This window comes from Pundamilia nyererei, unplaced genomic scaffold (genome assembly GCF_000239375.1).
Source record: "Pundamilia nyererei isolate P.nyererei 1_Seehausen unplaced genomic scaffold, PunNye1.0 scaffold00007, whole genome shotgun sequence".
NCBI lineage: Eukaryota > Metazoa > Chordata > Actinopteri > Cichliformes > Cichlidae > Pundamilia > Pundamilia nyererei.
The window spans coordinates 6295182-6316767 of NW_005187408.1; the positions used below are offsets into that span (position 1 = coordinate 6295182).

General features: G+C 41.5%; 2 protein-coding genes across 3 annotated transcripts; one reads left to right on the forward strand and one right to left on the reverse strand.

The window, feature by feature from the left end:
- Window positions 1-8189: 8189 nt before the first annotated feature.
- On the reverse strand, window positions 8190-11691 carry zic1 (zic family member 1 (odd-paired homolog, Drosophila)). Its single transcript, XM_005722721.1, has 3 exons — window positions 10446-11691; window positions 9824-9987; window positions 8190-9333 (listed from the first exon to the last, which is right to left on the reverse strand). Exons 1-3 carry the CDS (start codon window positions 11404-11406, stop codon window positions 9136-9138), a joined length of 1323 nt encoding a protein of 440 aa, XP_005722778.1. The 5' UTR covers window positions 11407-11691; the 3' UTR covers window positions 8190-9135.
- A 3617-nt stretch (window positions 11692-15308) lies between these two features.
- On the forward strand, window positions 15309-19172 carry zic4 (zic family member 4). 2 transcript variants are annotated; one of them, XM_005722723.2, is made up of 3 exons: window positions 15309-15895; window positions 16004-16624; window positions 18674-19172. In XM_005722723.2, exons 1-3 carry the CDS (start codon window positions 15469-15471, stop codon window positions 19111-19113), a joined length of 1488 nt encoding a protein of 495 aa, XP_005722780.1. In that variant the 5' UTR covers window positions 15309-15468; the 3' UTR covers window positions 19114-19172. The 2 variants fall into 2 exon arrangements, with proteins under 2 accessions (XP_005722780.1, XP_005722779.1); XM_005722722.2 differs by having other exon boundaries at window positions 15309-16624.
- The last annotated feature ends 2414 nt before the right edge of the window (window positions 19173-21586 follow it).

The following is a 21586-nucleotide window of genomic DNA, read 5'->3' on the forward strand; positions in this document are numbered from 1 at the left end:
ATGTGATGAATATGACACGTAAACGCTGTCCGTGCTGTTTGCTTTGGTGTGCGTAAACAGACACTCACAATGGACCCAAGCCATCTTTTTTATATCAATATACAACATTAAATAGCTGTAATAAAAAGCATTAAGATATTGCCATCTGGACTGTCACATTCCTGTGGAGGATCCATCTTGAGCATTTGTGGTACATGCAATGTCTGAACATTCATTTTTGAGTTGTAAAGACTGCTGAAAAGTTCCCAGTAAGCCACAAAGCCACAATGCACCATTACTTGTGCAATACAAGCATTTTTGCTCTGATGTGGGCTTGCATGTAGCTGTGATGCCGCTTTCCTCTCAGCTCCAGAACTTTCATGTAGAAATTTAGATGTTGTCAGTCGTTTAAAGCTTAGCTGTTTTTCAGAACTTGATCTCGCGGAGGGGACTTGACCTTTCGTGAGTGCTAACATTTTATTTGCCCTTTCGCTGGAGTGGTTTTTGCCATACCTGTGTAAGGCAGAAGTCTACATGGTCTTCAAGCAATACAGGTAGCCTTGATATGGGATAGAAAGCATCTAGGTAAGTCAGGGTTACTGCAAACACGCTACATTGCATTCTCACTGTGACACATTTTGTGATTTGAAAAAAAGAAAACTTTATTAATGCAACATATATAAAACCAATTTGATTCTGACAATGAACAGTTTCTATATGCAGACATAAAATACAAATATGATTCTATTTGTAACACAATGACCTTACCTCAGCCAAGACAGAATTATCCTGACACTGTAAACATTAAAATCAGAAGCAGTCGCTAGTTGTTCTCAAAATATCAGAATCTTTAAACGTGATGTCATGATGAGCAAAAATAAAAACAAATGCAAATTCTGCACAAATAAAGTCATAAGAAGTATTGCTGTTTTTATATTTTCTCCTGAAATTAAAACCTTTTGTGTTTACCAATAAATATTTCAGTACATTTTCCTCCAGAAAGTGGCAGTGTGAGGTTTTTGGCCACAGTTGTGGTATATTTTCCGTTGCAGGTGGAAAGACCAATTAGTGATTAATTGGAGGGGGTGGAAAAATAATAAACGGCAAACACCTGGACCACGCAAATTTGGGCCAATCATTATCAATCAAACCATGAGTGAGCAACACCGAATTGGAATAAATGGGATACACGTGCCTTATGATGTGTAACATTTTATTTAGAAATTATTATTAGCCGATAAATTGAATTATCACAGTTGCACCTGTCAAGCGGTCTGTCACTCAGTTAGATATAGACGGATTTCTTGCCTGCCACCATGTTTATGTAAGACAATAACGTAACTCGAGCTGGAAAGTGTGGCTGAGCTGTGCTGCTCCAAACAAAGAGAGAACTGTGTTTGTTTTTCGGATCCTTTTATGCCTGGAGTCATAAAAATAAAAGCAAGCTTTTAGCTTTGATGTTTCACAGAAAAACCCTTTAGTCAACCTTCTCTTCACGCATTACATTGTGTTTTTAGTTACATGTTGATTGTATTACCTTTCAGTGGCTGGCTTTTTGTATGCTAAGCTCTGCATGCCAACTTAAAATGATTACAGAAGCTTTGGATGCATTCAACACTGTGCGTTCTCGCCATTTCTTCACATCCCTGTCAAAATAGTGCAGAGGTCACCACAGCTTCAGCAAGCAGCGTGACACCGTACATCGCAGATTTTAGACTATTCACACCTAAACCACATTGCATCAGTCGGTTAACTGTGACATGATGGAACATCAGAGTCATAGACATAAAATCGAACTGCGAGAACCTGCGGGCACCAGATGCTGCACACAGTTTGGGCCTTTATTGGAAGAATTGTGGGAAAGAATTTGGCACATCTCACTGAACATCTTTTTTTTTTTCACTAAAACATTGCATTTAATTTTAAACAGGCTTGTTATTGCTCACATAGTTTTATTAAATCGAGCTCTTTTTGTTTCCAAGTCCGATCATGTGTCTCAGAAATGTGTAGCATGTTGCCTGTTCTCTGGATTCCTTCTCACAGACAGTGCAGCCCACTTTCTCTGTCTTCTGACAGCGTTAGACAGCTAATATCCTGGGTTCTTCAGTTCACCACTTGGTGTGTGTGTGTGTGTGTGTGTGTGTGTGTGTGTGTGTGTGTGTGTGTGTGTGTGTGTGTGTGTGTGTGTGCACAGTCATACAAACACTCCCACAAAGACAGACACATTCAGCTTCCAGGTCTTTCTTGGCTCCCATCACCAGTCAAGTTTCATTTCCACCTGTGTCCTGCTGAGGCAGCTGGTGAAAAATATTCCCTGCCAAGCGCACTGTTATGATGATACCTTACATACCACATTTTTGTTTGCCAAATTTTACTTTTAATCACTCTCTTTCTGTGTTGCTACTATAATTATAAATGAATGCAGTGCTGAGGGGTGGAATAGGACTGATGTGTTGCATCAATCAGTATCTTTCAGCAGGATGCTGTTAATCTGCTGTTACACCGCATTGTTCTGTTGATACCTTCTGCACAGTGGCAACAAGACGATACAAGAACGGATTACATATCTTTGTTAAGGTCAGCGAGAATATGTTTTTATCTTTCTGCGTTTCCTGAGAGTGGCAACATTTTAATGCAGGGATAAGGGTTTTGGCTTGACGACACTGCTGCATTTTTATGCCATTCTGAATAGGCTTGATGTCAGAAACGCTTGAATAATAATGAATGCAAAATGTCTACAGATGCACACGCTCTCATGGCAAACACATATACAGCCACAGTGTGCACTGGACTCTAATGATGGATGTCCTTCCATTATCAGAATCAAACTGAACAACAGTGAGCCAGAACAATTACAAAGCACCAAATGTTTGAAGAAGAAGAAGCAGGAAAAAAAAACACAGTCGATATTAACATAGCATTGGAAATACCAGCATTTCTACATGCACAAGCCAACTAACCAGAGGAATTATGATTCCAGTTTGTTTCATTGCACACACATTTTTCCCCCCTTTGGAATGATTTACTCATGAGGGGAAGAAAAAAAAGAAATCCATTTTTATTTAAAATATCTGCACTCAAAACACCAGGCAAGCAAAACAACTTATATTTATTGCCCCTTGTCTCTGAAAAATATTTGAAGGGTTTAGGCAGCAGCCCAACAGGAAAACGACAATGAATTTCAGGCAACCCAAAGATTAAGTGGTTGTGCAGAGGGTAGGGTGATTGCTAGATTCGCCGAGATGGTGTTAATGAGCACAAATGCTGCTTGATATTTAATTTTTAGAATTTGATCTTTGTGTTCTTGATAAATTATGACTGCCATTTGTAGCACGAGCTTCTGTTACTTTGCTTGCCATGTAAAGACTCTGAAAACACGCATTGTGACCTTTCACTTGCAATAAGCACACATGAGTTTTGGAAAAGGTAAAAAAAAAAACATGTTAAGAAATTGTTTGAAAGATTAGAAAATCCTATTTCTACAACAAACCTGTGATACGACAGATAATTTGTGTACATTATGTTCAGAACCTACACGATGGGACTCCATCCTAATCCCCAAATGTGCAAATGGCAACAAAGAGATTCATTCTGTTACCAGTTAACAGTAGGACACCACATGCCATGTTCTCGGGATGATAGCTAATAGGTTAATTTGGACTCATTGTTAAAGCCTTGGGAATACAAAAGAGCATGCAGCAGGATGAAACCCAAACATCTGTTCGTATCAAGTTTTATGTTTCAAGAAACTATTAAGTCCTCGGAGTGGTATGATTTCAGCCATGTTTTCTTTCCAGGCCAGCTTATGATGCATTCTCGCACCAACACTGTGATGTGCAGTGGATCGGGAGAAACCTGTCACTGATTATCTCTGGCTGGCCAATCCACACTGTGAAATAAGGAGTCATTATCAGACTCATCAGATAAGCAGATGTTGACAAGCTGCTCTGTAAGTGAGAATGCCTCTCCACTGAACAGTGCAGTGATGTACCATATGCATGGTTTGACTTCAGCCGCATAAAATCAAAACGCAAGCTTATTTTATTACGGTTGATGAATGTCATAGACTGCACTCACGTGGTCCAAATGTAAACAAGAGTATGCAGTGATGTCAGCAACGGAAACTTGTTTGAGGGGATTTATAAATGGCTGTGTTTCGAATTAAGAGAAAAGTCGCTGTAAAGATGCTATAAATATAAGACGAACAAATTAAAGGTGAAACTGCCCTTTGTCTGATTCTGGGACTCAGGGGTTAAAGGGTTAAAAACAGATGTTTTGGAACCGGAAGTTTGTACATTTGCAGATCTGTTTAACCGCTAACCACCAGAGTGCCCTTGAGCACCACCAAAAATCCACAATGGCCAACTAAACAGCCCACTGTTAGAGCTGCGCATGTGCGAATGAAACGCATTGACTTTTTACAGGAAAAAACAGGCATCAGACGGTGACTATTTGTTTTTTTTTCTCCTGAAGGCTGAGGTGTGCTGGAGTCTCACCCTGCCGCAAAGCGCTAATTGGGGTGGCCTCATTTAGCAGCACGTCAAAGGGGACGCGACAACACCGTGTCAGCGCCTCCACAAATCTCCTGCATGGTCTAAACTTAATAGCATGTCAGACATCACAACTGATGCAATAGGGGTCACGGTGAGCCTATGTTTCACTATAACGAACCCTTCCCCAACCCCGGCATGGAGACCGGGGTGGCAAAGCGGAGATTAATGTTCCAATCAGCGATGTGGTTAAATAAAAAAGCTGTGAACTATACGAGCTACAGTCTGGATTATCACAAGGCAGACAGACATCAACTAGACAAAAGGAAAGGGGGGGATACAAATTTGTGTTGTTGTTTTTTTTTGTATTGTTTTGGGTTTTTTTGTCTAGAAAATGGCATTATTTCACAACAGCTGGACATTCCATTTGTAAAGACAGATTTCCTCTGCCTGTCACGGACAAAACGGCGAGCTGCTCCAGTGCAGCGTTGGTCCCAGCAGATTACACATGTGGAAGCTCGACTTAAAGTACTTGTAAGAGCTGCTGTTTATAAGAAACGAGGATTTAGCGAGAGTTTCCAACAGGGAATCAGTATCCCAATCAAATCCACCAAACCAATCAAATTCCAGCTTTTATCGAAATTCTGATAGTTGACTTTTTTTTCTTTTTAAATTTTAAATGCGTTTAAAAATTTGTTTTGGGACGATAATGCCACAAATCTATGTGAAATGAAATATTTACACCTTTCTCTTAGAGTTAAGTGGTGTCTAAAGCGAATAAGAATAGGAATAACTATGAGAATATCAATAACAAAAAAAATATTAATAAATTAAACAGTCAAATTTCAAAGGGGCACGAAAATAAAACGATATAATGACGTCCAGTCACTGAATATGCATGAAGATTAAAAATAACATGCTGTAATTTTTCTGTAAATCAGCGTCTGGATTGTCTTTCTATGCAAACTTAGATGTTCAGTGTGGGATGGATTGCTCCATTACCCAGGCTCTGGCACTGGAGTCGTTTTATGGCTGCAAATAAGACAGGGCTTCTTGGAGGCGTTTCGAAATGTCTGCATGCCAATAAACCAAAGTGGCCTTGACTTGAATTTGACCTTTTTGTATTAGAACCCTTAAGCCCACCAGATGAGGACTCTGGGATAACGGGTTTGCAAGTTATTTCACGACTTTCAAACTCGGGGCGTGGGCTCCCAAGTTTTTCAACTCCCTTATCACTTAAAAATGGATATCACGTGTAAACCTCCGCCGGAAACCTAATAGTTAAACCCCACTGCAAATGTTTAACTTATTGATTTAGTTCTCATAGAGTGACGGCAGCTGGGCATGCACATCAGAGCGCTGGCAAAAGCATGGGCACCTCATCCATCAAGGAGCGTGGATTATAGTTTTTTTCTAATCTTGGGCTATACTCCACGTGTCAGTGCAAAGTTTCTGCATAAGCAGCATTTATCAGAGCGTCTGATTTAAAAAAAAAAAAAAAGGGGGGGGGGGGGGGTAGAGAAAAAAAGGGAAAAAAGGACAAAAAAAAGACATAAAGAGAACCCAAAACAAAAAAAAGGGGGGGGAAAGAGTTGCAAGTGTTTTTTTTTTGTTCGTTTTTTTTTTTAAATGAAAGCCTATTTCCATATACTGCACGTGCATTTTCAAAAAGCAGAAAGCAAAACTAAGAAAGGTTGAATCTGTCTGATTTTTGGTGCGCACATAAGCTGCAGCGTGTCTACCTTGGTAACACAAACGTCAGGCTCGGTTTACTGGCCACAAGTGCTGGTAATAAATATTCATGATGCTGGCGCCTGCGCTTTCCCGATATCTGTTTGTCATTTCCAGACTTGAGCGTAGATACATTTAAAGTGGATGTTTTCCCCCCGCGCTCCTATTTGATCTGGAGTCACCATCAGCCCTATAGCCTGATGGAAGTCGCCTCCAGCCTCTCGTCGACTCTTCTTTTACGAGCATCTCATTTTCGACACCGTGTGCAGGTTCAGTGTAAAGTTATACGACAGAACCACGAAGTCAGAATTAAGTAGTAAAGTCCCCTGCTTTTTGGATTGAGTAGTGTTGGCAGGGCAAAGAGCTAACGTTTGTTTTCTCGTTTCCTTTTTTTTTTGTAAGACTTAAAGGTTTTAGTTTCACTATTTGCTAAAAGCATCTGCAGGGAAATTAAAAAACAACGTGGCTAAAGTATGAACTCAAGTCTGTGGCCATTAGCAGGCAAAAACTATGGATCCAGTCTGAGTTTAAATCCATTCCACGAAGAGCATTTTCCATCATTATTAGTCTGGACTCGAAACATAATTTCACATTTAAAGACTTTCCCTCAAATGATAAATAAACTGTTTTTTTTTGTTTTGTTTTGTCTTTTTGCCGAATTGAGCTTTTATCTCAAACATTTGTCAATTTGGCATCAACTTTATATTTAAATAAAATGCACGTGTGGACTATCTGCCAGCCCAGAAAACCACAGGAGCCAGTTTTAACACATCCACTTTAAACTATTTATATTTCAAGTTGCATGTGAACATTTTTCTATAAAGCTGCAAACGAATTCACTGCACGGGCGTGGAGTGCGTCTTTATTTTATTTTTTTTTCACCCCCATAGCGGTGCACGAGAGCAGCATCTGCACTGGGACCAGATAGATAGTGTTAAATAGAGTCGAAAAAGTCATTTTATTACCATCCTTCATTTATCTCCAAATCTAATAGTCCGTGAAAAGAAAATATGAATACATTTCAATACATTTCAACAAATCATCTAAGATGGTGGGAGTCGTTTTTAGTTTTTTTTATTTTATTTTAGTTTTATTTATTTATTTTTTGCCGCTATAGACGAGCATGCACGAGCACACGCACGCGTTTCCTCTGCTGCTATGTGTACATTTTTTTTTCCTTTTGGGACGTTAAATTTGCTGTGTGGCTCTTTTCGGGCATGTGCGACAAGCCTTTACGAGGGTGCAGACTGACAGATCGTGGCTCCGTGCACACACTGCCAGTGTTAACCATGATCAGTGGCGGCTGCTGATGTGATCTCTGCCTAATGGGGCGGTCAAGCAAGCTGCAGCCAGGAACAATGAGGGGCCAGACTAATACACCAACTCTCCCTAAATCTATGAAATCCGACAAAACGCAGGAAAGAAAAATTAGATTGGAAAATTAGATTCCCGAACAATTAAGTAAGGCAAGAGGGGGGGAAAAAATCCGGTTTTACACCGAGGAACAACCGCCGTGATTAATCGATTTAATTTGCACATTACTGGAGGGCAAAGTGTTGGATGTTAATTTTGGATAAACAGAAGATGCAGACTGGGGAGTGAATTTACTTATTATCGACTGGCAGGAAAAGTTGTGACAGCATGTTTAAAACACGGCAAGCCTTTACGTTCAGACTGAGCTGGTGCCTCACACACGTATATATATCTACACACAAACACACACATACGCGCCTACTGCAAAAGTACCCCCCCCCCACACACACACACACACCCACACACATATACGCAAACACATAAAGAGTTAAAATTATTTGTGCAACTAACCATGCAATTATTCTTCCATCGGAACTGTACTAAATGGATTATCGTGGTGGAAAAAAGGGGGTCTGTTTTGGTGATGCATCCTATAAAAAGAACCCATTAGTTTAACACAGCACTCATGTTGAGATCAACCTCAAACACTAATGAAACCAATAACCTCCAACGCATTGCATTCTTGTATTTTTTTAATCCTTTAATATAGTACGAAATGTATCCAAACATTTTTTTTGTTGTTTTTGTAAACTAAATTTTACATACGAGCGCATTTCTCCATAAATACCGATCATTTCTAACATGTTACCGGTCCTTTACATGCGGATAAATATGGAAAATTGAGCTACTTACATAATACTTCCTTTCAGACAAAGCAATTGACAGAGATTTTATAATTATCACTACATAAACAGATTGACACGGAATTTCAGGCTTTCACTACACGATTTATCGACATGACATTAAATAACAACAATGATACTGTGCTACTCAAACTGGACCTTGGACGAAAATGTTGCACTGAATAGGCTACAAAAGCACATTAATACTAAGAGTCGGTTAAGTCGACGTGTAGACTGTAGTAATACTGAATAATTCACATTTGGTACACAACTATAACATTCTTTTCAATGAAGTCTATTCATCGCAGTATTCTTAAAACCATCTCATTTTTCCATATATCTAGGGACCACATTTTTCACAAATTCCCTTAAACTGTGATAGAACTATTTACAAAATAAAATATTACATTTTTTTTCAACTTGGTGAAATCCTTATGTACAAAAATTCAGGCCTCTACCCGCAGATAGCATGCTTTTTGAGATCTCTCTCTTCTTCCTTTTTTTTTTTTGAGCAGTCTCTCAGTAAAAATAAAGACTCAAAGAAATATTTAGGGGGGAAAAGTTTAAGTAGGTGGCTGTCCTTGCCTCCTTTATGTCCATGCATTCTCTTTCACTGACATTAAGGCAGCCTTTTATTGATCGTTTGGGCCTCCCGTGTTTTTTTCAGTCCTCGTTTCACTGGCTGACTTGATAAAGTCTTTGATTCCAAGCAGTTTTATTTATTTCTTTATTTCTGCAGTCTTTTTTCCCCTTGCTTTCTTTTTCTTTTTCAAAAATATTTACACGTACCATTCATTGAAATTTGACGACAGCGTGCTGTGGCTGGTTGTGTGGTGTACTGCTGAGGCTGCTGGTGATATGGAGCTGCTGCTCTGGTTCTCTGTGGACGGTGATACTATGGTGGGAGGTGTCGACGACTCGTACCCTGAACTGGCCGCTGGAGATGGCTGCGATCCTGCATTGTTGGATTCGTGGACCTGCGAGTAATGAGAAACGTGTTTTGAGAATCGTGGTGCACCGTGGGGGTTTTTGTTTTCGTTTTTGCTTTTGATCAAACACAGAACATAAGAACCTCATCAAAACAAATTAAAAGTCCTAATCTGACTGTTGGGGGACATGTGCAGAATTCTAAAAAACACACAAAAAAAAGAAACAAAAAAAGCATACCCAAAACATAATTATTCCCATTAAGATCTTAATCTGATTTGTCGGTTAAAGAAAGAAAGTGTCAAGACAAATTAACTTGTGTTTCTGTTACTACACTGAAGGAAAAAAAAGGAGGGGGGAAAAACTGGGACATCCTGTTAGAATAAAATCATACAAATAAAGAAATATTTTGTATCCTGGTTTCCAGTCACACATTGAAAGCAGCAAAAAAAAACAGTCTGTGAATTGCACTTGCACACAGATAAACATTGCAGGAATACAAAAAAAATACAATAATAATAATAATAAAACGGGTTTTACCTTCATGTGTTTTCGGAGGGAGCTGGGGTGTGTGTATGACTTGTCGCACATTTTGCAGAGATAGGGCTTGTCCGATGTGTGGACGTGCATGTGTTTCTTGCGGTCACTGCTGTTTGCAAACCGCCTGTCGCAGCCTTCAAACTCACATTTAAAAGGCTTCTCACCTAAACGAAGCAAGAAAAATAACAATATAGTGTTTGACACCGATGGGGCTTTAACATTATTATTACACATTTTTATTTTGACTTTACATAATTGAAGATGTAAAACAGTAACCAGAGTAAAGATTTATATATTTTTTAATAGTCATTTGGATTGGATTGCCTTGCAATAATTATCTACTGTAAATACATTTGAATCAGCGCATTTAGATGTGCATAAATAATATCAATTTGAATTTAAATATTATTTTAAATGTAATAGAAAATAGAAAATCTGGGGAAGCAAAAAGAAAAGCCTATAAAATATTTTCTGTCGACAGCTGCACTGAGTCAAATGTCAGTGAAGATACTGCAGCTGCCTTATAAATAATAATCCTGATTGCATGCATATTTTGGATGAGGCATTCTCAGCACTGATTTTGGCACTAAGAAAAAAAAAGGTCAATCTGTGCGGATCTTACCGGTGTGAGTCCTTTTGTGTATTTTTAGATTTTCCGATCGAGCAAATACTTTGCCACAGCCGGGGAACGGACACGGAAAGGGCTTTTCACCGGTGTGTACTCTGATATGATTTACAAGTTTGTATTTGGCTTTGAATGGCTTTCCTTCTCTGGAGCAGTCCTCCCAGAAGCAAATGTGGTTCGTCTGCTCTGGTCCTCCCACATGCTCCACCGTTAGATGGGTCACAAGCTCGTGCATCGTGCTAAAAGTTTTGTTGCACGACTTTTTGGGATTCGTCAGCTGTTCCGGTTCGATCCACTTGCAGATAAGCTCTTGTTTGATCGGCTGCCTCATGTATCGAAAGAAGGCCCCTGCTCCGTGATGTGCAGCCATATTCATGTTCATGGGGCCATAGCCGTGCAGCTGGGTTGACGCATAGTGGTCAGACCTGGGGCTCGTAACGTGGCCATACTGGTCGGCCCGTCCGTACATGTCCCCCGAGAAGCCCAGCCGCATCTGGCTGTTGACCACGTTGGAAGAGGCATGGCTTGCTGCTTGCTCGTGGAGCCCTGGGAAGAGCAGGTGCCCGGCTGCATCTGAGTGTCCATGTGGCCCTGCGAAACTTCCGGAGGCAAACAGACTGTGCTGCGCCCCGGTGGCATCCCCAAAACCCCGATTTCTGAAGAGAAAGTCCCTGGTGGAGTTGAAAGCCGCCGTGGAGTAAGAGCCAACGTGGGTCGGGTGGTGATGGTGTCCCAAGGCAGCTGCTGCGTAGCCGGGCGCCTGGGAAGAAAACGCCGTCTGTCCGGAGCCAATATCGTGGGAGCTGTGGTTTATTTTGAAGGCACCCATCCCATCCGCGAACGGATTTATCCCCAACGCTACTTCTCTCTCTGTGACTTCGCCTGTTGAGTGATGCCGTGAGGAGCCGAAAGTAGTGACTCCTATGGTGGGATACTGCGGTCCTGCGTCCAGGAGCATCTTCAGTCTAGACTCGCTGAGACGACTGAGAGCAGAAATCAAAAAACCACGCGCAGATATTCTTCCTCCCCCTCTCTGTATCTCTTGGACCTCTACACTGAGCAAACTCTCAAATCCACCGAATTTCTGTTTACTTTTTAAGACGCGAGGAATCCCCCTATACCGCTCATCCGATGCACACGCAAAATCATGTATACATGCAATATTGTCTTTTGCGGTTTATCTTCCTGTGGCGCAACTTTCACCTCCTCAGTCAGGCGGTGAGCTCTAGACTGATAGTCGCAATCATTCCTGCAGATAAATGAATTGAAAAGACAACACAGTCCAGCCCTGATGAATGGGAGAGGAGGGGGGTAGTCACGTGGCTCCGGAGCTTCTCGTTCATTGGCGGAGCCCCTTTCCCCCCAATAACATCCACTCACCAAATAACAATCCACGGTGCAGGGCCCTCACTTCTATTGGCCTCTTTGCATCATCAATCCCAGATATTGTGAGAATGCTGACTGTGAATTTGGTTAAAGGGCTGAATAACAGCAAAACAAAAGTTGGGAAACACAAGACAACAATTGGCCTCGTAGAAAGTAAGTCGAAGCCCGTTTTGCAGCCACGGAGTGCAGAAGGGTTACAAACCAAACGTTGCCTTTGTTGCCATGGCCATCAGATTACCAAGCACGCCCTTTTTTTGTTTGTGTAATTGGTAACGTTTTGTACAGTTAAGCGCTCAGGCTGATAGATGCGTCAATCTGTTTGTCTGCTTTCAATGATTATTATCTGACACTTCTCTTATTTATTGCACGTGGGACAGCATTCAGGAGATCATGGAACCTGACAGAGTTCTAACCTGGACCCGTCATCACGTGTGCCAGGTACAGGTATAGAGAGACACGGTTTAGATGTGTTTCATTCGGAAAACTTAGGGGAACCGCTATTTGAAGTTCATTTGGGGTCATCACTCTCTCGAAAGGCAGGGGATTATCACTTTATCTGTTTCACTTCAAATGAGTCCATACAACGTTTTGTTTTCTTCCTCTTGTGCGCAGTCCGAGTTTTGTAGCTCTGTTTCACTTCAACACTGTGTTTCGGCGTCCACTGAAGCGCACACCAGTGGAACATCTGTGCTTTAGATTTCCACATCATGCTCACCAGCACCCCGCGTTCACAAAGGTTACCTTGAATATATAGGCCAGTATTTAACTTGGATCTACAACTATACCTAATGTATCCATCACGGTTTGGCTGAGCTTGCGCGACTCACTCAATTTTTTTTTAAATTTTTTTTTTTAGCAGACCAGCAATGCACAACCTGTGTGTAAAACGTTGTGGGTTGTCGAAGTTATCAAGTGGGATTTGCGGCGCTCTCTGCAGGAACCTCCGGCTGCTAGAGTTCAAAGCCACACGCACAGACGTGCCATACAAACCATTAAAATATCTTCTTGGCTACTAGACTGGCTTCTACAAGCCATTCTCCTAGTCAGCCTTAGGAGACCAAGGAAAGAGAGGAAGTTTTGTTGTTCTCAACTTAACAAGTAGAACTACGACTTGATCCGACCTTTTTTTTTTCCCTTTTAGGTGTCCCCATATTCTGCTATACAAAATTTTGGAGGGATATTTCAACAGGTGGGAAACGGTAAGAATGACATATCATTGATAAGCTGAGAGTATTGTATACAAAATTGAAACATGCAAAGATAAATTAGAGTTGCTGCAGTAGTACATGACACTGCAACGCACTCAAAGTTCCCCGTGTGCCTCAAAATGAATTGAATATATTTAGTTTTAATGCGCAAAAGCTATAGGCTATCCTAATGAAACGGCCAATAATCGGCTATGATATTACATGCGCAGAATTGAAATTGTTAGCAGAAGCTATTTGAGGGTTTAAAGTGAAAGCCAAAGGAGCAAATGCGACGTTTTATGAGACCTCGCTGCATTATTCAGCTTTTTGGTTTGGGATCTCGTACAGCTCCCTAGCTTACTTGTCTCCAAGAGTGAGTGAGTGCATGCACAACTTGGACCAGAAATAGCACTTCAAAGTTTTGCATTACGCTGGTGCTGTGATGCCTCTGAAGGCTGCAGCTGTGAGCCTCATGAGCCACATGCGTAAAGGCCATTTAATAAGCATCTTTTGGATCCGTCACGTCTCAAAATATTGACTCAGTTTCTAATGTGCTGGATATGACGCTGTCAGCAAAGGTTTTGACAAGTCAATCCATAGAAATAACCTAGAGTAATACAGATTTGCAACTGATTTTCTCTTATCAAAAATGGTAGCTGATTAAAAGTCACTTAATATTCGGTTAATTGCTTTATTTTAATTACTACATCTAAGAATGATGAATTCAGTCACCCTTAAACACAAGTTCAGATAGTGTGCACTTGTTTTTCTCATTAACGGAAATGCTGACGAGCGACTCTGAAAATAATTTGGGGTTTTAGACTTGACTCTACAAATTACGAACCACGTAGAAGACAAACAGCACCTATTAAAACACCTCGTATCTGACATCAGATTGACCACTACTTTATGGATTTCACAAAGTCACAGTCATCTTTTTTCCCTGCAAACAGAGATGATAAAACTTCAGTCAAAAATGAGCCGCACATGTCGAATTGGTGTATATAACGCATACTCCCAAAATGTAAAAAAACAAATAAGGAAAAGTCAAAGTAATGGCAGTGTCACAAGAGAAAAAAAATCTAATACAACTTCCACAGTTATGATATTGCAACACAATTATTGCAGTGTCGGCATGCAAGATTGTTTCACCGAAAAAGTCAACCATGCTGAAAATTATAGTCCGTGTGAAGCTATATAAACAAATTAGTCAGCATTGTAATAACTAACCATTTGATTTCTTTTAGTCTGCTGACGGTTTAAAAAAGACAAAGTCCGTGTAGAAAAAAATACCCATCTGGAGGATAATTTATAAAACCGCATGGCGTTTTGTCACGATTTGTAGCTATTACTGTCTTTCTGTTACGCATTCAAACAAAGATAGAAAAATAATCACGGTTAGTTTTATCCTTTGCAGGATAAGCTTGTATCGGTACTTACAGTGGGCTACAGAAACGAATTATTTTGAACTTAAGTCTGCGACGGCACCACCTTCTGTGACCCTCATCTGCTACCGTCCTGGGTCTAAAGCAAAATTACCCCGGATCATAACAACAGGTCCCGTCCATTACATTTTTTTCCTCGGGACAATGGCCGCAGCTCGCCCTATTCACACATCCTACTCACACGGATCCCACCAGGCAGAGCACGGAGTCAGCTCTGTAGTATGCGCTGAAGGGCAAACGGCTGGATATGTAAATATGTGCATTTATCAAAGCGCATATTAATGGTATGTACTCCGGACTATTTAAAACTACCACGTGGAGTTGTCCTTTGCACAAGTTTTTCTCCGCTGACATCGATCGTTTACGTGCGTAAACTTACGCGTAATTTGTGCGTAAAGCTGCCCTTGATACGCTGCAGTGCAAAATAAAGATATCACTGCATTATTTATGATCCTTACAACTTTTACAGCGACAATATGTACACTCTTCGCGGAGCAGTCTGTTTTGTAAGGACATAATCAAAGTGGGGAAATTGCTATTTCATAGCCTCACAGCCTTTGTGAGCCGCAACAAAAGAGAAACGACTGTATATCGGGATCAACTTTTTAGGACTTTTATTGTACAATAACCTTTGCATAACAACTATTCCTTTTTTCCTGAGCGTTGCCCGAGGCACTGCGCATGCGCGGTAGCTGCTCGCTGTCACTAAGACATTTTTCTTCACGTTGGAAACTGTCACTGGTGACGTCAATCACAGAGCTCTGACCAATTAGAGCGCAGGGTGATTGTTTAGCTCCACGGGCTGCAGCGCCTACCATGAATCTCTATTCAGTATCAAAGCGTCCTGCTGCTGCCTCTCAACCGAATGGGATTCCATGTAGTCTGCAGATAGACTTAACTTTATAAAGTTTTTTTTCTTTATTTTTTCATTGCGATTAAAATATATTTGTCATCATCATTATTATTTTGCCTGCTGTCAAGTTATTCTAAAATTAGGAAGTAATGAGCGTGGATGCTTTGGGAAGCCCCGTGATGGACCCTACGTTTTCCAAACGGAACACGGCGCTGAGATTAGTTGACTTGGCAGGGGCTCACCACCATCACCATCATCACCACCATACCCCTCAGAGCGTGACAGGCTTCCCGGGGTTCAGCAGCCATCCACACTCAATGGCTCACTCGCACCCTGGGGAGATTACTGCGGAACCCCGCCTGGGGCCGAGTCCATTCGGGCCAGAACACATGGGGCACTCCGCGGCCCTCAAAATCAGCCCAGCCCATCATTATCCCCACCACCATCACCACCACCACAATCATCATATGGCAGGCCACAGTGAAGTGGTCTCCAGTCAAACGGGAGCTTTTGGCCCGGTTCAGGCGACATCGGTCCCCTATTCTATGTCTCACACGGCCCAGGCTTTATCTGCAGGTAGGGATTTCCTCATCCGGAGAGATCTGACAGCTCAAGCCATGCCAGTACTGACTGACCAGACTGCTGGTTCAGCCTCTCACCACGGAATGTTTGTCTCAACAACAGGTAGCTATCCCGGACACTATGGTCATCACCCTGACGCTGGGAACCATACCCTCTTCTCCGGACTCCACCACGAGCAGCCTTCTAGCGGATCACCGGGTGGCCAAACACTGAATGGACAAATAAGGTTAGGACTACCTGGAGAAATGTATGTTAGGTCTGATCACTTGAGTCAAGTGGCAGGCTCCAGGGCTGATCCGTTCTCTGCCTCGCCTTTGCATGGCTACGGTGGTCTGAATCTGAACATGAATCTTAGCGCTCACCACCACCACGGAGCCGGTGCCTTTTTCCGCTACATGAGGCAGCCGATAAAGCAAGAGCTGATTTGCAAGTGGCTGGAGCCGGAGCACTCGCCGAAGAAACTTTGCTCCAAAACTTACAGCACCATGCACGAACTCGTAACGCATGTGACGGTAGAGCACGTTGGAGGACCAGAGCAAGCGAACCATATATGTTTTTGGGAAGAGTGTCCCAGGGAAGGCAAACCGTTTAAAGCAAAATACAAACTTGTAAATCACATTCGAGTGCACACCGGGGAGAAACCGTTTCCGTGTCCGTTCCCTGGTTGTGGGAAAGTGTTCGCAAGATCCGAAAATCTAAAGATTCACAAAAGGACGCACACAGGTCAGTGGCTTAATATTCATAGAAGGAAATGCTGTGATTGTTGAAAATGCACTGTAAATCGTAAAATAGAGCTATCAAGTCGCATTTTGAAATTCAGCTGTGGGGTTTGCACGCTTTCTACTTGCAAGGGAAGTGACTTTTTTGTGGATAATTTTCCATTATTTATTTATTTATTTATTGTAATTTTATTTTACGCAACTTTACGCATTATAATGCACTTTCAAGACCTGTGGCAATTAATCAGTCTGCGCTGCTGCTCGATAGCCTATACAGCAGGACGCAACAGCTACTGGCCACCTGTTTGTTATGAGTTGCATCAGTGCTCGCAAGTTTCACAAAGGTTGGGTTTGGGGATTATGGTACAGCTCGCTCAGGCGTTTGACGGTTCAACCTCTTGTTTACACCACAGCAGAAAGACTGAGGCCCACGTCAGGTCCTGTTTAGTTCAGTGCATGTCCTGCCAGACATGACTGGCAGCAAAGCTGGAAAGGTGCATCTTCACTTTTAGCAAGAGATATAATGGTTATGATGATGATGATGTGGAGATGATGTTTTTATTTTAGCCTTGGCCACCCACTTCATCTGTTATTAGTATTATTTTTAGTAGTAATATTATTATTATTGTGTTTCATTTTTGTCGCTGTTATTTCAAAATCATGTAAGCTACGTGTAGCTGTGTGTTTCATCAATCTGAAAGTAACCGGTTCATACAGAAAACGTGCTTTTTGGACGATTAAGCCTTTGTACTCTTTAGCTCAAGCAACAAGTTTACAAGTGGAGACGGCTGAAACAGTTTACTAACAGGCAGGTTTGCACAGCTGACTGACTACCTGCATAATGATGGGTGTGCATGCAATGCAGCTTAAAGCATCTCTGATTTAACTGCAAAAACAAATACTGGTGCAACATGGCTGCTTGCCACCCAGTGACGTGCTGTGGAACTAGGAAGGAAAAGAGGCCTGACAATGTCGAGTCAGACTTGTAAATTAATACAATTACTTTTGCCCTTCTTTTTTATCGGTGGCTACATGGCAATATCCCTCTGTTTCATTTTTGCACCCTATGTATTATTCATATAATTTGCTCACATTACCTAAGTACAAATCTGCTAAATTATTTCTGTGTGTTGACTCCCAAGGGGCCTGGTCCTTGGTATCATGTTTAAAACCTATCCGAAAGTGTAGTTATGACTGGGGCTGCCCCTGGGGTCTGCTCCTCGACGGTTTCTTGTACTACACTAATATCCTTGATTGGCTCTCTCAACCCAACAGCTGAAGGTCAAATTGATATTCAGCCCGCAAGTGTAATTAGACAGAGGCAATTACATATTCTCAAAAGCTTTAATCGGGGGAGAAAAATCAGCAGTGGATGATTTCCGTGTAATTTATTCAGATTGTCTTTTTTTTTTTTGCCTTGTCATAATCAGGTAGAAATACTTGTTATTAAAACGCAAAATTAGAGCCAGTCCACAACCGTTTGCAGGATTCAAATTACACACAGACTGCGTTATCGCACAGTAGGTGAAGCCTGGCGGTGGCAGTGCTTTGATTCATCATTATTTTTGAGCCGGTATTACAGGCCTGCTACGTCTGTGCTCGTAGCTTGTCTGTTTTGACTGATGCCTTGATGGATGCATACACCAGGTATAGACCCAGGACAGTAGGGGTTCAGCCCTCATGTTTACACCAGACTGGGAGCTGTCCAGGCGGGCAAACTTTTGTTTTCATAGTGCAAGTGGGAGGAGGGGGGTGTAAATGCCCAAAATAAAATCAAATGGCATTATAAAGATAAACATGAAATAATAAAAGCTGGCACACTTTTACATATTTTTGGCTCTATTCATACAGGTCATAGTTCATTTTCAGCTCGTGCTCTCATATGTTACACTTAACCAGGTTGTTTGTACATTTCATATAAAAGTGAAGACATGCAGGGGGGGAAAAGTATGTTAATGAAAAGGCAGCTTAGTGCCTCAGGGTGAGTATCACGTGTTCACATTTGAACTCTTTCATTCGCTTATTTGTGTTTTATCTTGTCTCACAAAAACAGGTGAGAAACCCTTCAAATGTGAATTTGACGGCTGCGACAGACGCTTCGCCAACAGCAGTGACCGGAAAAAGCACTCGCACGTCCACACCAGCGATAAGCCCTACAACTGCAAAGTGAGAGGCTGCGATAAGTCCTACACACACCCCAGCTCCCTGAGGAAACACATGAAGGTGCACTGCAAGTCCCCTCCGCCTAGCTCGGGCTATGAGTCGTCCACTCCCTCCCTGGTCTCCCCTTCCTCAGACTTGGGCCGGGAACCAGGCGGCTCCTCGGTGTTGTCAGAGCCGGTGGGAGCCTCCCAGCCCGCGAATTTAAGCGAGTGGTACGTCTGCCACAGCTCAGGTGCCAGCGGCGCCCAAACACCACCCAGCGGGCACTCTACACCGGACCCCGCAGACGAACCACCTTACAGAAACCCAGAACCGAGGGACGCTTTTTAACCCGGCTCAAGCTCACACACACACACACACACACACACACACACACACACACACACACACACACACACACACACATTTCCACAAGCTTAACAATTAAAAACGCGGTTTGGCTTTGGTGCCCATGTGCCTGTTTAGGACCACTGGTACCCTTATTTTGGAGGGGGGGGGGGGAGTGAAGGGGATGAGCCACAAAAAAGAAATCCAGAATCAAGAGACGCATTTTAACCACATCGGAAGGAAAATGTGCTAACCTTGAAGACGTGCTAATTTCCAGGCATATAAAAAGAATATATTTTCAAACATCACTTGTTCAGAGCGGTTGGCTCGGTGCCTACACGCCCTGACGGCCCACAGGTCCACTTACAGAGAGAGTCTTGTAAATCTGTTAGACAATGTGGTACATTATTGTAGGCTTAGGCATGTTGGTGTAAAATTATTATTATTATTATTATATTTTTTTTGTAAATGAGTTTGAACTTCGATATGTTTTTATTTATTTTTCAATCTAACATTGAAGGATTTTGTATTACCGAACCAAAGTGCATGTTTGAATTAGAACAACAACAGCAACGGAGACAAAAAGGAAAAAAAATGTACATTTGTAAATTTTTGTAAGTTTCGATGTGTTGATGTTGATAGTTTTGTAAGGATCTGTCTTCGGAGCAGTTTCTTACCGGATACTGCGGCTATTTGTACAAAAACATTTTATGTTTACATCTTACGTCCCCTCCCAAACATTTGTGCAGAGGGTCAGTAATTAAGCTGTTTCATATGCCTGCAGTATTTGATATACGACCGTGAAATTATAAATGTTTTTATCAAAGTGGGCATTTTGTGATTTTTTTTTTTTTGTATCATTGTTGTCTTTTTTTTCTTTTCTTTTTTTGAATATCTGAAATCCAGCGGCACTCAAAATGCGTACCGAATTGCCTTGTAATTTGTGAGTATTTTGAATAAATCTTGTATGACAAAAGTTAAATCCCTGAGCTATTCGGGTTCATAGAATTTATCAGGTCTCTTGATAAAGATCACTTTTGTTTTGTTTGTTTGTTTGTTTTTGGTCACTTAACACGCCTTTATATTATAAAAGAGATTATATATTATTAATATATTTTCTTAAACAATCTGTTGCTGCATAGCTTGAAGGTCAGCTCCACTAACATATCCCACGTTCATGCCTGCTGTTCGGATTCAAAACGTCTTTTAAATTCCGAAGTAATAATCAAACGAAAAATCATCTCGGAAGAAAATGCAGTTATAATTTCTTTTAATTTTAAAGTTTTTTTCCCTCGGTGAAAGGGGCGGTCTAAAATGTGCTACACTTGTGTTAAATCTCACTTACTCCGCTGAGCTGTGGTATGATGCAGACGTGGGGTAGAGTTTGATGAAAGGCTACAATATTCGGATCCAGACTTCAAAGAGCATTTCGCACAAAGAGCCATTTTTTCACGACGGTGAATCCTCATGGTGAATTAAGATTTCTATAGCAATAGCCAAGTCAAACTCAAATGATATGGGGCCAAGTCCGTGGACTCAAAAGCCTGCTCTAAATAATGTAATATTTGCTTCCCATGGGGTAGGAAACGGTAATCTATGTCCTTTATACTGCAGACTGGGGCAGTATAAAGAAGAGAAATATATTCTTTTGCTCCGGGCCTACTTTACGACAATCAAAGGAGAAGCCGCTAAAAAACAGTTGTCCCACACCATAATAGACTTGCACTTTAGGGCCTAACCGCTCACTGGATAAAATGTAACCATAATCATATTTTAGACTCTACACACAAAATACATAAAACTATAGGAGAGAGTCTGTCTTTTAATGATAACCGTTTCAATAGTAGACAAGTAAATTAATTATTTCAGACTTTGCAGAAAGCCCCATTTTTCCCCGGCAGAAATCTTTTCCAACGTTATAATTAAAAAGTGAAAATTTGGAGTTAACTAAAAGCTTGAAGACTTTTGCTGTAGTGGGAAAACTTCAGGCTGAGGAGTAAATTTTTTACTCTGGCCCTCACTGAGGCAGAAGTGGGTGGAAAGCGCACACAGCTACAACTCTCTCTCTCTCTCTCCCTCAGCGTTTCCAGGGTTTGGTTAAGTTCATGACAGTTTGCTCTGTGATAGAGGCTCAACTGCAAGCAAAGAAAACTAACACTAATAGAATAAGATGATGGTGATGCCTCTGTTTTTTAGCACCAGGTCTAATAAGTGCAGGGGGGGGGGGGTGAAAGGAAGGAAGAAAAAGAAAAAACAAGATAGTTGGATCTCAATTGAAAAAGAGAGTCTTTGAAGTGGAAGTTAATATCAGAGGGATTCTTTTTAGGTTGTCTGAACGACGTTGATGACACGGAAAGCCTTTTGTCACCGATTTGTTGGGCTCCTCTCTATTGGGCCTTCTAAAGCTTTTTAGTTCCAGCCGTCAAAATGGACAAGAAACTGAGTCGCGTAAAAAAAAGAAAAAACGTGTTCCATT